This window comes from Rana temporaria, chromosome 2 (genome assembly GCF_905171775.1).
Source record: "Rana temporaria chromosome 2, aRanTem1.1, whole genome shotgun sequence".
NCBI classification, from domain to species: domain Eukaryota; kingdom Metazoa; phylum Chordata; class Amphibia; order Anura; family Ranidae; genus Rana; species Rana temporaria.
The window spans coordinates 264,503,639-264,520,994 of record NC_053490.1 but is presented as its reverse complement, the minus strand read 5'-3'; the positions used below and the strand labels follow the sequence as shown (position 1 = coordinate 264,520,994).

General features: G+C 42.6%; 1 protein-coding gene across 1 annotated transcript in view; it reads right to left on the bottom strand.

Annotated features, from left to right (window-relative positions):
- LOC120926738 (multidrug and toxin extrusion protein 1-like) overlaps positions 1-17,356 on the bottom strand; it is a 128,782-nt gene that overhangs the window by 51,774 nt on the left and 59,652 nt on the right. The window contains exon 8 of the mRNA XM_040336902.1: positions 13,713-13,810. Coding sequence (XP_040192836.1) covers positions 13,713-13,810 — 98 coding nt within the window. The remainder of the gene's footprint in view (positions 1-13,712; positions 13,811-17,356) is intronic.

Sequence of the window (17,356 nt, the reverse complement as noted above, 5' to 3'; positions counted from 1 at the left end):
CATCGTGGGCGCATATATACGCGGGACGCACCATTGATTTGCTATTCAAATACGCAAATGAAGGAGATACGGCGATCCACGAATGTACGCGCGCCGCGCGTAGGTTGTACGTCCGGCCTAAAGTTACTCCTCATAAAGCAGGGGTAAGTCAGCAGCAGACATGCACAGGTCAGCTGGAGAGCAGCTTCAGCAGCACCGTTAGGGACGAGCTGAGCATCCACAGTTGCAGGGCAATCTGTATGCCAACATGCCAGGGGCATCCATGGTCATAGCTATACTACTGGCTTCACAGGCGCATAGCAGGAGGGCACGGGAGCGAATATACCGACCACGCCTAAACGTCTTTGGCATGGGGGATTCGGAGGTGTATCGCATCTTCAGATTCAGCCCTGCTGCCATCCTGGAATTTACCACAACCCTGAAAGATGACATCACCAGCCAGACACACCGCTCACATGCAGTGGAGCCACTGGTCAAGGTACTGGCAACACTCCATTTCCTTGCCAGTGGATCATTTCAGCGTACAAGTGGACACAGAGCACATATACCGCAATCGGAAGCACTGGCATTCCATCAACGTACAGGTGATAGCCGATGCCCAATGCCTCATATGGCACGTCCGTGCCAAACACCCAGGGTCCAGCCACGACAGCTACATATTCCGTCAAAGCACCATCCCAACAGAATTCGAACAGTACGGAAACAGCTGGATGGTTGGTGAGTGACATGGGAGTCAGGCATGACTGTCCGACCCCATGATGCAGACATCACGAGGGGCACATGCACGACTAACATCCTCCTGTCTTTTCCCTTCCAGGTGAATCTGCATATGCACTTGGGCCCCATCTCATGACTCCATTCCGCAATCCTGAAACAACAGGAGAGAGAAGATACAATGCTGCACACAAACGTACCCGTGCAGTGGTGGAACGCACATTTGGCCTCCTGAAGTCCCGTTTCCGATGCCTGGATAAGTCGGGGGGGACCCTGTTGTATTCCCCAAACTTTGTGTGCCAGATCATCGGTACATGTTGCATGCTGCACAACTTCGCCGTGAGAAAGGGCGTGGAGATTGACATACGTAATGACCTGCCCCCCGAACCAGACATTCCCCCCCCTAACCGAGGCTACCCCATCTGCTGAGGGAAGAGCAGTCAGGAGATGCCTCACAGTAGGCATCTTTGCACGTTAAACACACACATTCATCATGGCACAAGGAGAATGCACGCATGCACACCACTGTGGTCCCTAGCACACACCCCACATCCTCATCACATTGGATTAGCCCAAGTCCACAATGCAGGACTTGGGAGCAGCAACGCCCCGTCAAGGCTCCAATTATGTTGCTGTCCATTCATACCACATTCGCACGGTCCTGGGGATCACTTCTCCCTGGTCCTGGGGATCACTTCTCCCAGACGACCGAGGGTGACACCCCTTTTCCGGCAGGAATGTCACCCCCACATTCAAACACCAGTCACACTGTAGCCTGCACTACTGACCGTGTGCTTGGGCTATAAAACATAAAAAACTCATAACCCGAGTATAAAAATAGAAACATAAAAAACTCATAACCTGAGTATACAAATAGAAACATAAAAACTCATAACCGGAGTATAAAAAAAGAAACACCAAAAAAATCATCAACGGCACTTACGTGCCCCACGCCTGCCATGGCCACGGCCCTGGCTCCTCATGGGAGACTCATGGGGGGGGATCAGGAGGAGGAGGAGCATCCCCTGGTCTCTCCACGGCTGGCGGCCTGCCCTCCAACGCCAGGGCGATGCGGGTGAGGACCGCATTTGTGTCCGCCTGCAGCAGCCTGGACTGCCTCCCCTCCGCCTGGATGGCTGCAGTGTTGTCCCTGACAGCCTCTGCCAGGGCGTGGACCTCATCCACAAGGCCTGCTGTGGTGGCCTGCAGATCCCCCAGGCAGGTGACCACAGCAGCCGTATTTGCGCCAACGTCCTGGACAGCTTCTGACATAGTGGGAAAGGAGGCCATGCTGTCTGCCATGCGTTCCACATGCATGGCAAGCTCACCCAGATGGCAGGTCTGGCATGCCTGGTCCCTCCTGAGACCCTTGAGGAAGCCCTGTTGGGGGAGGACCAGGAGGGGCTACGCCTGATGGAGGGCCGACTGGTTCCAGCCACAGGGGGAGACTCCTCCAAATAGAGGCGGACCTCGTTACCACTGGTCACCTCCTCCTCAACCACCTCCTGAGGAGAGGTGTGGCCACTCCCTTCCACTGATGACTCCTGGCTTGCCAGGGGGTCTGACTCGGACTGATGTCTGGGGGATGGTGTGGACTGGCCACCAGCATCAGATGGCCTAGCACCCTCCTGCACATCTGTGGATGACACAAAACATTCACATGTTGGAGGATCCACACACTTGTCACATGTTCCCTTGCCCCCCACACATGCTACACACCAGATAGGAGATAAAACACACTTACCTGTCCTCAAGGCATCCTCAACGGAGTCAAAGCTCTCAACTCCCTCCACTTGATGCCTGTGGAGGCACTGGGCAACCACCTGCTCCTCAGGAGTCAACGTCAAGGTAGTTGCTGGTCCCCCTCCAGTGCCCCTGGCATGAGTCCTCATCTTGGCCAGATTACCCTTCACCAGGCGACACAAATCATTTATTTTTTTAAGAATGTCATTTGGGGTCCTGACCTCATTTCCCAAAGCATTCACATCTGCCTCAATCTGTGACAGGATCTCTGTCCTCCTGGCCTTGGTGGTGTTGGCACTCTCTGCACCATGGAGAAAGATATCAAACTGGGCCATGGCCCTGATAATCACCGCCTTCTCCTGTGGGGAATATTTCAACTTCCTCCTCTTCTCAGCAGCTGAAGCAGACATGGCTCAAAAAAAAACAGCAGCAAAGAAACCAGCAAAAGTACCTTGCTTCAGGGGGGGAAACAAGCGGATGTACTTTTGCACTCGACGGGCACATGTCTGGGCGTATTTATGCCCTGGGAGTATCTCACTGATTATGCCGGGCCTAGTTCTGAGCATGCGCAGAGAGTCAGCGTCACGGTGCATGCGCCATTCGTTTGGCCCTTCATTTGCATTGGGTCACGGCTCATTTCAATGGAACACGCCCACTTCCTTCCTACTTTGAATTACGCCGGCTTACGCCTAGGAATTTACGTTGCGCCGGCGCAAATACTCTGAGGATACGGTACTTGCCTCTCTAAGTTGAGCCGGCGTAAGAGAAATGAGATGCGCTACGCCGGCCTATATATGCGCCGATGTACGTGGATCTGGCCATTTGTGTGTATTGGAACAAAACAAAAAAAGGGGGGGGGGAAGCAAATTGGACATAATGTCACACAAAACTCCAAAAATGGTCTGGTCAAAATGCTTGGCACCCTTTCAAAATTGTGGATAAATAATATTGTTTCAAGCATGTGATTCTCCTTTAAACTCACCTGGGGCAACTAACCGGTGTGGGCAATATAAAAATCACACCTGAAAGCAGATAAAAAGGAGAGAAGTTCACTTAGTCTTTACATTGTGTGTCTGTGTGTGCCACACTAAGCATGGACAACAGAAAGAGGAGAAGAGAACTGTCTGAGGACTTGAGAACCAAAATTGTGGAAAAACATCAACAATCTCAAGGTTACAAGTCCATGTCCAGAAATCTAGATTTGCCTTTGTCCACAGTGCGCAACATTATCAATACGTTTGCAACCCATGGCACTGTAGCTAATCTCTCTGGGCGTGGACGGAAGAGAAAAATTCATGAAAGGTTGCAAAGCAGGATTGTCAGGATGGTGGATAAGCAGCCCCAAACAAGTTCCAAAAAAATTCAAGCTGTCCCGCTATGGCAGGAGACCCAGGAGGACCCCACTGCTGGCACAGAGACATAAAAAAGCAAGACTACAGTTTGCCAAAATGTACTTGAGTAAGCCAAAATCCTTCTGGGAAAACGTTTTGTGGACAGATGAGACCAAGATAGAGCTTTTTGGTAAAGCACATCATTCTACTGTTTACCGAAAACTGAATGAGGCCTACAAAGAAAAGAACACAGTACCTACAGTGAAATATGGTGGAGGTCCAATGATTTTTTGGGGTTGTTTTGCTGCCTCTGGCACTGTGTGCCTTGAATGTGTGCAAGGCATCATGAAATCTGAGGATTACCAAAGGATTTTGGGTCGCACTGTAGAGCCCAGTGTCAGAAAGCTGGGTTTGTGTCCGAGATCTTGGGTCCTCCAGCAGGACAATGACCCCAAAAATACGTCAAAAAGCACCCAGAAATGGATGGCAAAGCGCTGGAGAGTTCTAAAGTGGCCAGCAATGAGTCCAGATCTAAATCCCATTGAACACCTGTGGAAAGATCTTAAAATTGCTTTTGGGAAAAAGCACCCTTCCAATTAGAGAGACCTGGAGCAGTTTGCAAAGGAAGATTGGTCCAAAATTCCGGGTGAGAGGTGTAAGAAGCTTATTGATGGTTATGGGAAGCGACTGATTTCAGCTATTTTTTTCCAAAGGGTGTGCAACCAAATATTAAGTTAAGGGTGCCAAGGATTTTGACCAGCCAATTTTTGGAGTTTTGTGTGACATTATGTCTAGTTTGCTCTTTTTCCTCCCTTTTTTTGTTTCAATACACAGAAAGGGAATAAACATGTGTATAGCAAAACATGTGTTACTGTTATACTTTTCTGTGAGAAATACTTGATTTTCTGGGTGCCAACAATTTCGGCCATGACTGTATATAGGAATCTAAGGAGTTCTACCCCTTTAGTATTGACGAATGAGAACCATTCTTGGTGGAATCCTCATCCATTAATCCATCATTAGGTGGTACGTCCCATGGGACAATTTGTAAGATTAGGAAGAAATTGTACGAAGAAGGAAAAATTTATAACACAAGTTAGTTAAAAATATGGAAAGGAAGGATTTATTAGCAACAAAAGAAAGAACAGTTGGTAAAAATAAAGAATTGCATTTAGGATATAATTGGGATACAATATACAGAAGAATAAAATTAAGAATATAATTAAAAAGCATTGGGGGATTCTATTAAGAGATAAGGTACTTGGGGGGTACTTCCCCCTCAACCTAAAATGTATATAAAAGGCCCTCAGTCTTATACATATATTGGCCCCAGGTGTACTAGATCTCCTTATGAAGGGGGTAGAAACTTTGACACCCTTCCTAACCGGTTTTTACTCATGTGCTAGGTGTTTGGCATGTAAAACCACAACATTAAATAATATTAAGAAGCAGAAGGAATGAATTGCCATAGACACAGGGAGAACACATAAGATTAAGGAGTTTATTACATGCACATCAAAGGGGGCGGAGTGCCCATGCAAGCTCCAGAATGTGGGTCGCACATCTAGACCACTGCTGGTAATGGTACCCAAAACAATATTCGAAAAAGAATGAATAAACATAGTGGGCCAGATTCACTTAGACTAGTGGCGGCGTAACGTATCGTAGATACGTTACACCGCCGCAAGTTTTCATCGCAAGTGCCTGATTCACAAAGCACTTGCAATGAAAACCTACGCTGGCGGCCTCCGGCGTAAGCCCGCGTAACTTAGGGGCGTGTGCCATTTAAATTAGGCGCGCTCCCGCGCTGGACCTACTGCGCATGCTCCGTTTCGAAATTCCCGCCGTGCTTTGCGCGAACTGACGTAATTTTTTCGAACGGCGACGTGCGTAGCGTACTTCCGTATTCCCGGATGTCTTACGCAAGAAGGAAAAATTTTCAAATTACGACCATACTTTATACAGCACATACGTGTGCTGTGTAAAGTTAGGGCACCAAAAACGACGACTAACTTTGCGACGGGAAACTAGACTAGCAGCGACGTAGCGAACGCGAAAAAACGTTGTGGATCGCCGTAACTCCTAATTTGCATACCCGACGCTGGTTTACAACGCAAACTCCCCCCAGCGGCGGCCGCGGTACTGCATCCTAAGATCCGACAGTGTAAAACAATTACACCTGTCGGATCTTAGGGTTATCTATGCGTAACTGATTCTATGAATCAGTCGCATAGATACTCTGAGAGATACGACGGAGTATCTGAGATACTCCGTCGTATCTCCTTTGTGAATCTGGCCCAGGATTACTAAATAATGTGTTTTATATTAATAATATATTTTAAATAAATTGTACTTTTTAAATAAATATAATGAATTTATTTTTATTAATTTTAGTTAATTGTGCATTGATTAAAAAAAAAAAAAATCTTGCAATACAATGAATTATTTTTATAATTTAGTTTGTCTACATAAAGATTTATTACATTTTATGAGTAAAAGGTCAAAGTGTGATTAGAAGTGGTAGCATTTACAGTTTATTATAATTGTTTTTTGTTTTTTTTTAACAAGAAAGTTGTTTTCTTGTTCAGATTGTGACTGGGTGGTCACCGCGGCAGGGAATAGTAGGGCGGGAAGAGAAGTGCATTAATAATGTATTTAATTGTGCGTTTTAGTACAGGCAAAATTTGTATTGCTTGATCTGGAGAAATTACACTTTCATGGTCCACAGGAAATGTGTATGTCCGCACACACTCCAGACAGCCGGGGTGAAGCCCGGGAGGTTTCCTTGGTAACATTGAGCTATTTAGGGGCTCGGGTGAGGCGGCCCGCCCATCTATTGAGGAAGCCCAATCAGAGGGCAATATGCGTGTAGAGGGGAGGCTTCGAGCCCGTGACGTCACACAGCCACAGTGGTTAGCAGGGGGACGCAGTTGAATTGCATTAAGCCGTTTTTGAATGAATATCTTGTAAGTGTGTTTTATTGGGGTATTTTAATAAATGTTACAAGCGGAGAGAACTATGTATCCTCTATTTATTGTTGCATGATTGTGGAGCCATAGCCTAAGAGGATATCAAGCAATATTACTGGTGTGGAGGAAGGAGAGAAGCAGGAAGTTACTCATTTGAAAGTGGATATAGAGTAGCAGGTTGGATGTGGAAGAGATGAGACCATAGCTGAATGGAAGTAAGGGAGTTGTTTCTGAGTCTTCCTGACTCTTCTTTGAGGTGAGCAGGTATAACGACTGGTGATGGTTTGCACATAGGTGTCCTTTTATGAAAGTGAGATCAGCGGCGATCCCGACTGTCACCGCTGATCTCAGGTCATGAACAGTTTATGAAGCTGAGGTAATCAGCGGAGAACATGCTCAATGAGAATCTGTAACTGACTGTCACAGAAACGGACAGTTTATGAAAGTGCGATCTCAGCACCTCACTGGCGATCTGTGACAGAATTCTCACTTTCTGATTCACCATCTCAGAGGTGGAGAATCAGAGAGAGAAGCCAAAGCTGGCTGAGTATTGTGGAGGATAAAGGAAGTCTTTTGACTTCCATGCTTCACACACAAGCAGCCATACAGTCAGAACACATCTTCCCCACTATTACACACCCCAAAATGAGCAGGTTAGGAATTTAGAGTGTATGTATATGTGTTTATCTATCTATCTATCTATCTATCTATCTATCTATCTATCTATCTATCTATCTATCTATCTATCTATCATATGTGTGTGTGTTTATTTTTATATATTTTATATTACATTAAAATGCTATTATTAAAGTCATTTTTATATAATTTCTAATTTATTAGTAACAAAAAATTTTTAAACCCTAAAATATGTTTTACACATGGACTGTTCTATTACAGTTATACTGGTTTATGTTTGTATACTTTATTAAAAAAAATATTTAATGATTATAAATGTATTTTTCATTTATATGAATGGTGCATAGCTGCATTACATATGTGGGATTCCATTTATTTACTATACACCATTCACATTTAAATAGCACATGTATGAGCTTTAAATATTGATAAAAACAAAGGGCCAGATCCACGTACAGCGGGCGCAACCTAAATATTCGGATTTAAGTTACACCGCCGCAAAATTTCTACCTAAGTGCCCGATCCACAAAGCACTTACCTAGAAATTTGCAGCGGTGTAGCTTAAATCCGTCCGGCGCAAGGCGGGCCCAATCTAATGGGGCGAGTCCCATTTAAATTAGGCGCGCTCCCGCGCCGGACGTACTGCGCATGCTTCCAACGCGATTTTCCCGGCGTGCTTTGCGCGAAGTTACGTTGCGCCGAGTTTTGAGAATCGCGACGGGTGTAAAAGAAAAAAAAAGAGTTGCGGCGGGAAAAAAAAAAATGTTTTAAAAAAATTTGACAGCGACGCGGGAAAGAAGGGTCTACTTTTACATGGTGTTCTAAGTTTACACTTTGTAAAAGCAGCCCTAATTTTGCGACGACAAACTAACACTTACGGAAAAAAAACAAAGGGAAAAAGCTTTGTGGATCTCCGTAAGTGCTAATTTGCATACCCGACGCGGAATTTCGACGAGAAATGCCCTCAGCGGCGGCCGCGGTACTGCATCCTAAGATCCGACAGTGTAAAACTATTACACCTGCCGGATCTTAGGAATATCTATGCGCAACTGATTCTATGAATCAGCCGCATAGATAGAAACAGTAAAAAGTGAAAAGTAAAAAATATATTTATTGGTACATTGAAAGTCGTAAAAAAAGGAGCTCTGGTACTCCATACAAAGTCAAATATATACATACAGAAGGATAAGCACCAAAAGAATGACATAAAAGAACATGAATGGTATACAAATATGTCAAACATAGTCCTGATGCATTTCAACCCATAGGCAGGGTCTTCTTCAGAGGAACTATAAGGTGCTACTGTAACGAAAAGTAAAAGGGGATCAAAGAGGGGGGGGGAGCATGGGCAACGGTATTAGTTAAATTGGACATAGGCCAAAAGGAAATAATGGAAATAGTTTATGGTATACCATAAACTATTTCCATCATTTCCTTTTGGCCTATGTCCAATTTAACTAATACCGTTGCCCATGCTTCCCCCCCCCCTCTTTGATCTCCTTTTACTTTTCGTTACAGTGTACGCACACGGACCTGACCCAATTTAGTTATTTTTTATATATAGTATTATACATCTTAGACTTTACTATTACCTCTTGATAGTTGTCCCTGTGCTGAATGTCCCGCCGGGATCACCTTCCCTCATCAGTCTGGACTCGGTCTTGGATCCTTTTTCCCCACTACATTGTGAGCTCCTGTAAGCCGCCAACAGGGGCACCTTGCTATCAGGTCTCACCAGTGCTTTGCCTTCTGTGTGGAGGATCACTTTTGGGGTCCATTCTTGGAGTTTTTCTTGCTTTTAAGCAATCTCTGGTTCCAACACAACTACGTTTACATACAGCAAGTAGGTAGCTATATATGTAACAATTATGCTAATAGATACTTGTTCTACAATACATTGTAGCAATCATATATGTTGACCTTTTACTTTTCGTTACAGTAGCACCTTATAGTTCCTCTGAAGAAGACCATTCCTATGGGTTGAAACGCGTCAGGACTATGTGTGACATATTTGTATACCATTCATGTTCTTTTATGACATTCTTTTGGTGCTTATCCTTCTGTATGTATATATTTGACTTTGTATAGAGTACCAGAGCCCCTTTTTTACGACTTTCAATGTACCAATAAATATATTTTTTACTTTTTACATTTACTTTCAGTTTTTTATTTTAACTACCATTCTATACACTTTGCTGCCCAAAAACCCCAATGGGGGAGCTTTTCTTAATTATCCATTATTTAGGGGTGAGCAGCGCTTTCCACACCCATTTCGTGTCCTTTTCCATTATTTAACTTTATTATTTTATTAATATGTTGGTGAATAATGTGTGCTGATTCGTGTTCAACTATTGTATTTTACACTTCCTTGTACTGTAATCCTGCTACATCACGCAAGATTACAGTGAGAGGAGCTGTTTTTAGGAGTTGCCACAGTTTGTAGATCGCTCCTCAACTCAACATGAGAAGCGAGCTACAAAGTTTCATAAACAGGCACTCAGAGGAGAGCGATCTCCCCTGAGAATGCCTGAGAACTGAATAGCGGTATTTTACCGCACTTTCATAAAAGGACACCATAGTATCATTATCTACAGAAGACACAGCGGTGGATGATATATGCACTAGAATTCACAATAATCAAGCACAGAAGTTGATTTTCACTTATATGAACTTAATAGAATTGAATATATAGATTGTAATTATTCACTTACTATTTAATATGATGACACTTTTTTTCACATGAGGGATTAGCAGCGCTGCACTTAATCTTATCAATTATTATGCTGTATAGTGAGGTGAATTCACTGGAAATGTTCGGCAGCTGTGATATATTAATTAATTAATTATAATAGCTTTTTTTGCATGTAGCACTTTGGGAAGGTGGCGCAAATTGTTTTTTTACACACCATACAGAGAGAGCTACAAATTCATACTTTCACACTAGGGTGGGGGGGGGGTAGGGGGGGAATCAGCAGTAATGCGGCTGCTAGTGGGGTGCCTTTAACCCCCACTAGCAGCCAAGGAAAGAGTTAAAAGTGCCCGAAAAGTGCCACTGCCGAAGTGCTTTGCAGGCACTTCGGCAGTGCTGCCCATTGATTTCAATGGTGGGGGCGGTTTAGGAGCGGTGTATACACCGCTCCCGCACCGCCACAAAGATGCTACTTGCAGGACTTTTCCCATCCTGCAAGCGCACCGCCCCAGTGTGGAAGCACTCAGGCTTTCATACTGGGGAGGCATGAAAGACGATTTACAGGCGCCTTTTTTTAGCGCTAAGACGCCTGAGAAGTGCCCCAGTGTAAAAGGGGTCCAATATAGAAAAACAAATGTATCCATGTATAGATTTTCTTAATTTGCTGGTGTTAGATAAATTGTAATTGTATTATATATCAGCTTTGCCAGTATAGTAGGATCAGCATTTTTGTGAGCTTACTCATTTTTCTTGGCACTGATTAGGATTAGTTCACCTTTGCTGATTTTTGCCAAAAACCGCTTTATGAATTTCTAATATATTAACATACCTCCCACTTTTTGAAGTTGGGAATTAGGGATACTTCAAGGGGATAGCGACTTGCAGCACGTGCTTACTATGCTGAATTAATACTGTACAGGACCGATCGGTACCAATCGTTCACTGTGCTAATTCAGGAAAGGAAGGGGCTTGTAAATAGGGGGCTGGCCTCCACTCTCCTTCTTGAACCCAATTCTCCTGTGCCCCGCTGTAGCTTCTGCAGGTGGGAGGGAAAGAAAATAGCTGGGAGTGCTGCCAAGGGGGCACACAGGGGGATCATCAAGTGGGGGGTGAAAAAGGTTATCGCCAAGAACGGGTTGGTGCCACAACTAAAACAGATCCCCCATGGCTCTCCTTGCAGCAGCTGCAGCTTGCATGAGGGAGAGGAAAAGCCAGAAGCACTGCAGGGGGGGCAGTAATATGAGCGGCAGAGGGAGGGTGCTGGGTGCAGATACAGGAACCAATCCCCCCTGCAATGCAGCCAGCAGGAGGAAAAGCCAGCTTCACTGCAGGGGGATAAGTGAAGCCCAGTACTGGAACTTCAGTCACAGGGCTCCGGAATTCAGCCTGTATGTATCTGTGGGATGAAAATGTGATATCTCGCGCCAACAGTGAAAAATAAATATAAATAAATAAATATTTAGTGTGAATTATTCGTATAAAACAAATAATTAATGGTGAGCTGCTCCCCAAAAATTAAGACCTAAATCAAAATTATAATCGAGTAGTGCATAAAGGGGGCGCTAAAAACAGTGTAAATAATACATGATAATTATATAAGTGGGTGGAGGAATATATAATGAGATGGTCCTACTGAACCAACAGTGAACAATAAAAATTATAAAAATACCACTAATGCAACAGTGATAGCAAATGGTAACATAAACTATAAATAATGAATGTATACATAAATAAACCAATAAAAGTCCATTTATGTGTTTCCATGTTGAAGAGTACTAGAGCTCAATAATGCAGTGCTGGAAATTCGTTACAAGGGATATCCACCTTCACCAAGATCAGAATTCACCCCAAAAAAGGTGCACAAATAGATGGCTCCTTACCACAAGGTGTTGACCTTTTTAATTAAAAAGAGGTCAAATAAAGCATTGGTCACAGAACCAGTATTCCAGGATTCAATTGCGCGGCTCTACGTTCCCTTAGTCCAGTCAATCTCACAGTATCAAGCAAAGAGAAAGGGAGACCACCATAGTGAAGTACTGTTTATTGGTGAAGGTTTATTGGTGAAGGTGGATATCCCTTGTATCGAATTTCCAGCACTGCATTATTGAGCTCTAGTACTCTTCAACACAGAAACACATGAATGGACTTTTATTGATTTATTTATTTATTGATCCATTTAATCACATTCATTATTTATAGTTTCTGTCACCATTTGCTATCACTGTTGCATTAGTGGTATTTCTATGTATCTGTGGGACCCTAAGATTTCAATTAAATCTCTGGTCAGTCCTACCCATTTAGGTATGCATTAACATGTTGTACTCTTTTTTTTTTTTTTTTTTCAAAGAATGCTTACTTTTTTCTGATGCTCATTTTATTGCCTTCCCCTTTCTCTCCTGGAGATGGCAGGATATTCCCAACATTGGATGTGTGGCCCCAGAAACCCATACAGTCCGCTCTCTCTTGCAGCTCTGCATTCTGTAAGAGTGAAAGACTTTGCGTGTGGGGGTAGGGAACAAAGCTAAGTGCTTGTTTGTGAGTTTTTGGGGCTGCAGAGCAAGGATGAGCCGAACACCAGAACTTGCAAACAGGCAAAAAATTAATTCAAACACGCGCGTGACCCCGCCCCCTCTGATGTCTGCAGGAAACCCCTGTGGCATCAGAGGGGGCGGGGTCACCCACGTACATCACGTGTGGCCCGCCCTCAGCTATTTAAGAGCTGTCACAGCGGGTGTGGTGTCATTCGACAGGAACCTCCCATGGAGGAGGGTCGTGGCAGCGTATTTTTTTATTTTATTTTTTATTCCTGTATCCATGGTGCTTTGAACCCCAAAGCATCCTCCCCATGTTGAGGGCATGTGGCCTGGTACGGTTCAGGAGGGGGGCGCTCTCTCATCCACCCTCTTTTCCTGCAGCCTGCCAGGTTGCGTGCTCGGATAAGGGTCTGGTATGGACTTCTGGGGGGAACCCCATGCCATTTTTTTTAAATGTTGGCGTGGGGTTCCCCTTTAAAATCCATACCAGACCTGAATTTTTGGTTGCCGTTTTTTTCAAAGACTTTTATCTGTATTGCGGGACCGGACAATTCATTATAGCCATGAGTAGTTTTAAATTACTTTTTTTCCCTTTATAAATGTCATTTTGCGCAGGGACTGTTCTAAACAGGGGGAAAATGCACCACTTTACAGGCATACTATAGACACCGCCCAGGTACGAAATTTAAAGGAATATTTCACTTTTATTGTTTCACTTTAAGCATTATTAAAATCACTGCTCCCCTGGAGCAGGACCCAGGTCCCCAAACACTTTTTATGACAATACCATATAAGCCTTTAAAATTGGCACTTTTGATTTCTCCCATAGACTTTTAAAGAGTGTTCTCAAATTTGCAGCGAACACCCCAAATTGTTCGCTATTCGGCGAACAGGCAAACACCCAATGTTCGAGTCGAAATTATGTTCGACTCTAACATCGGGCTCATACCGACTGCAGAGTGCATCATGTTAATTTATTGATGATGCTGTAATGCATAGGGAGGTTCTGGGGAAGAGTCAAGAGAACTAACCCTTTAATTTCATATAATATAATATAATATAACATAACTGTGTACATATATTAGATATGGCTTACCTGGCCAGGATGCAACATGCAGCTTTTTCACTTGAATATAGATAAACAACAAGATGCATTTAAAAACTATTCCTATGGTCATTGCCAAAGCAGCACCCCTAAAAGATTGGAATCATAAACAGGAAGTAAGCTTTCTCTGCGCAATTTTTTTTTTTTTATAATAAAATCAATTGTTAAATAAGTGCCTTTTTGTGTAAAAAAAAATTAAATAAGTGCCAACGCTTTTGGTCTGTGTATATATCGCCAAAAAATTATATTTGGGTGTATAGAGTAATGTGATTTACAAAAATGTGAGAGGGAGTCTAGTTGCTTTTCTAGTGTACTTGCCCTACCCAGAAAGCCCAAGAGCTGTGTGCCTCCGCCAATAGATTGCTGTGAACACCTGTACTTGAGTATATGCCAGTGTTTGTGTAGATATGAATACAGTATACAGGCATATGCAAAAAATTCTCTATTTTATGCATACTCCTGTACGCTATACTTATCTGTACATGAGCACTAGCAGTTAGCCGAGTACAGTCAAGTACAGCTATTCATATCCATTGGTGGGTGTGCACAGCATGCAGGTTTCTGGGAGGGAAATGCATTGGCATTTACATTTCACAGGCTCACTCGACACCCATGTGCAAGAGGCTTAAAGAAACAGTAGCATACTGGTATACTTGTAATCATATAATAGGTGTAATACAATCAGCGCAACCTTTTCTACTCAAATAATAAATCAATATGTGACCCCAATTGAACCAAATGACAATAACGTAGCAAAAACAATACAACTAAAGTTCCTAATCATAATGTTAACTGCCACTCGCAAAAAAGGGGGTGAACCACAGTGCTCTCTGTATAAACCTTTTATACACTTAAACCCAGGGGATAAACACACTTACAAAAAGACTTAAAAAAACGCTTTACAAATCATCATCTCACCGCTGATGCTGGAATAACATTGGTATGATGTCACAGGCTTGGCTCCTCCCACCTATATGCGTTACATCCTCCTTTTAGGCTTCCTCAGTAGGCCTGCTAGTGAATAAAAATGTATACAGAGAGCACTATTGTTCTCCCCCTTTTTATTCCATGGCACATTTTATGGAGGATAAGTAGGAGTATACTCTGACTACTCAAAATTGGATCCAGGAAAAGGAAGAGAGACACAGAAATACCCAAATGAGGAGAGCATAAGGCATATTAGACTCTGCAGTGGGGTCTGATGAAGGAGGTGAGCCGCCTCTTTGTATAGAGGTGGAGGTTCAGGAAACATAGTTGGGAAGATTGCTTGATTTGTCACAAGTTTTATGCACAGTGGTGTCATACAGAAGGACACTCTCATACATAATATAGTGAAGAGACTAAGAAAGACTTTTATTATCTATTAGGTGTATGTTAATTTTTCACAGGATATATAAGTTATGTTGCATGAATGAATTTGCTTAGCACTGTTAAACTGGTAAATAACCCATGCATAAATCAATAATGTGATGAGTCCATAATAATAAAAATTTAATTAAAGATAAATAAAATGAAGGAAAAATGAAAGAACAAATGAAAAACCTTCAAAGTGTTAATAAATAAACCAAAAAATGTCAATAAAATTACCAGCGCATATAAGCTCTAATTAAAAAAATGAACACCAGTGCTCTGTAAATAAAGTCCATATAGTTGTGAGATGTCATTTCCAAAAGCGTGTTGAATCCACCACCAATCAGCAGAAATTACTTCTTACCAGCTTGCCACGATCCTCCGTGTCAGAGGATCAATGTATGCCTGTAATCAGTCAGCTCCCTCCAAAAACCAGCAAACACAAGCACCAATCTTAAGCAGCGACTCTCGATCAAGGAACCGTAAGCAGATGCACACGATATATAAAAAAATATAAATGCTCTGTAAAGTGCATTAAATGTAACAAAAAGTTAATTAAAAACAATTAATATTGCACTTACAATGTTGCAGATTAAATAGGTCTTTGAGTCTGGTGTGCCGGCCGGTGCACAAACAACAGACACCCGTCCTACATTGTAAGTGCAATATTAATTGTTTTTAATAAACGTTTTACACATTTAATGCACTATACGAAGCGTTTATACGACATCTCACAACTATATAAACTTTATCCACAGAGCACTGGTGTTCATTTTATTAATTATAGCTTATATGCACTGGTAATTTTATGGACAACATTTTTTGGTTTATTTATCAACAATTTGAAGGTTTTTCATTTTTTATTACATTTTTTCCTTCGTTTTATTTATTTTTTATTTTATTTTTATTATTATGGACTCATCACATTATATATTTATGCATGGGTTATTTACCAGTTTATTATTGGTGATTTCATTTGTAATTTTTGTTTCAATTGTAATATTGAAAGGTCACAGGGTCAGCGCGATTTAATTGTTTTCCACAGTTGTGCTTTTGTATTTTAAGTTTACATGAAAATCGCAGCTCCCAACTGAATAACTGTGACACAGTTTTGCATTTATTTGTTTTAGTATCTTTTAGCGCAGTTTCTTTCCTCTTTTTTCCATGTCATCTTATAAGCATGTTTAGACAGCCCCGAGCTAAGCAACAGAGCCCTGATTGGTTAAGCCCATTAACCCTTCATTTTCCACTGTTAGTGCTGTTGTGCCGAGGAGACCACAAGGCTGAAGATTAAAGCTGAACTCCAGGCAGATTTTAAATACACAGATAAATGCAACTCTATTATCATGGCCAGATTATAAGTATAAGGCAGCAATGAAGTCGCATTCCTTATATATAATATAGTCAAACTCCATAGTAGGAAGCATCCAATGTAAAAGAAGGTCCGCACAAACATCCATCAAAAATCACATCCTCCTGTGCAGCCTTAATCTGGCCATTTTTTACTAGAATTGAGGATTACCTGGTATAGTTAGTTAGTGACAGATATACTTCACTGGTTGTCAATAGTTAAAAAGAGATTTTTAATACAGCTTACCTGTAAAATCTTTTTCTTGGAGTACATCACGGGACACAGAGCGGCATATTCATTACTATATGGGTTATATGGAGTACCTTCAGGTGATGGACACTGGCAATCTCAAAAACAGGAAGTGCCCCTCCCTATATAACCCCCTCCCATAGGAGGAGTACCTCAGTTTTGTAGCAAGCAGTATGCCTCCCAAAATGGTCCCCAAAAGAGGGGTGGGAGCTCTGTGTCCCGTGATGTACTCCAAGAAAAAGATTTTACAGGTAAGCTGTATTAAAAATCTCTTTTTCTTTATCGTACATCACGGGACACAGAGCGGCATATTCATTACTATATGGGATGTCCCAAAGCAATGCTTACAATGAGGGGAGGGAGAACATCTTCCCAAGACAAAAGGATTTAATTTAGAGATATACTCAAATCATAATAAATCCAACTTAGTTGAGAAAAAATAATTTTAAATTTTAAATTTAACTCAAAAGGGAGCCCCCGGAATCCGAGGGTCTCAAACTGCAGCCTGCAGCACTGCCTGCCCAAAGGCTGTATCAGTATTCCTTCTTACGTCCAACTGGTAGAATTTTGTAAACGTGTGTACAGAAGACCAGGTTGCCGCCTTGCAAACATGAGCCATAGAGATCTGGTGGTGTGCTGCCCAGGAGGCGCCCATGGCCCTAGTAGAATGAGCCTTTAATGATAA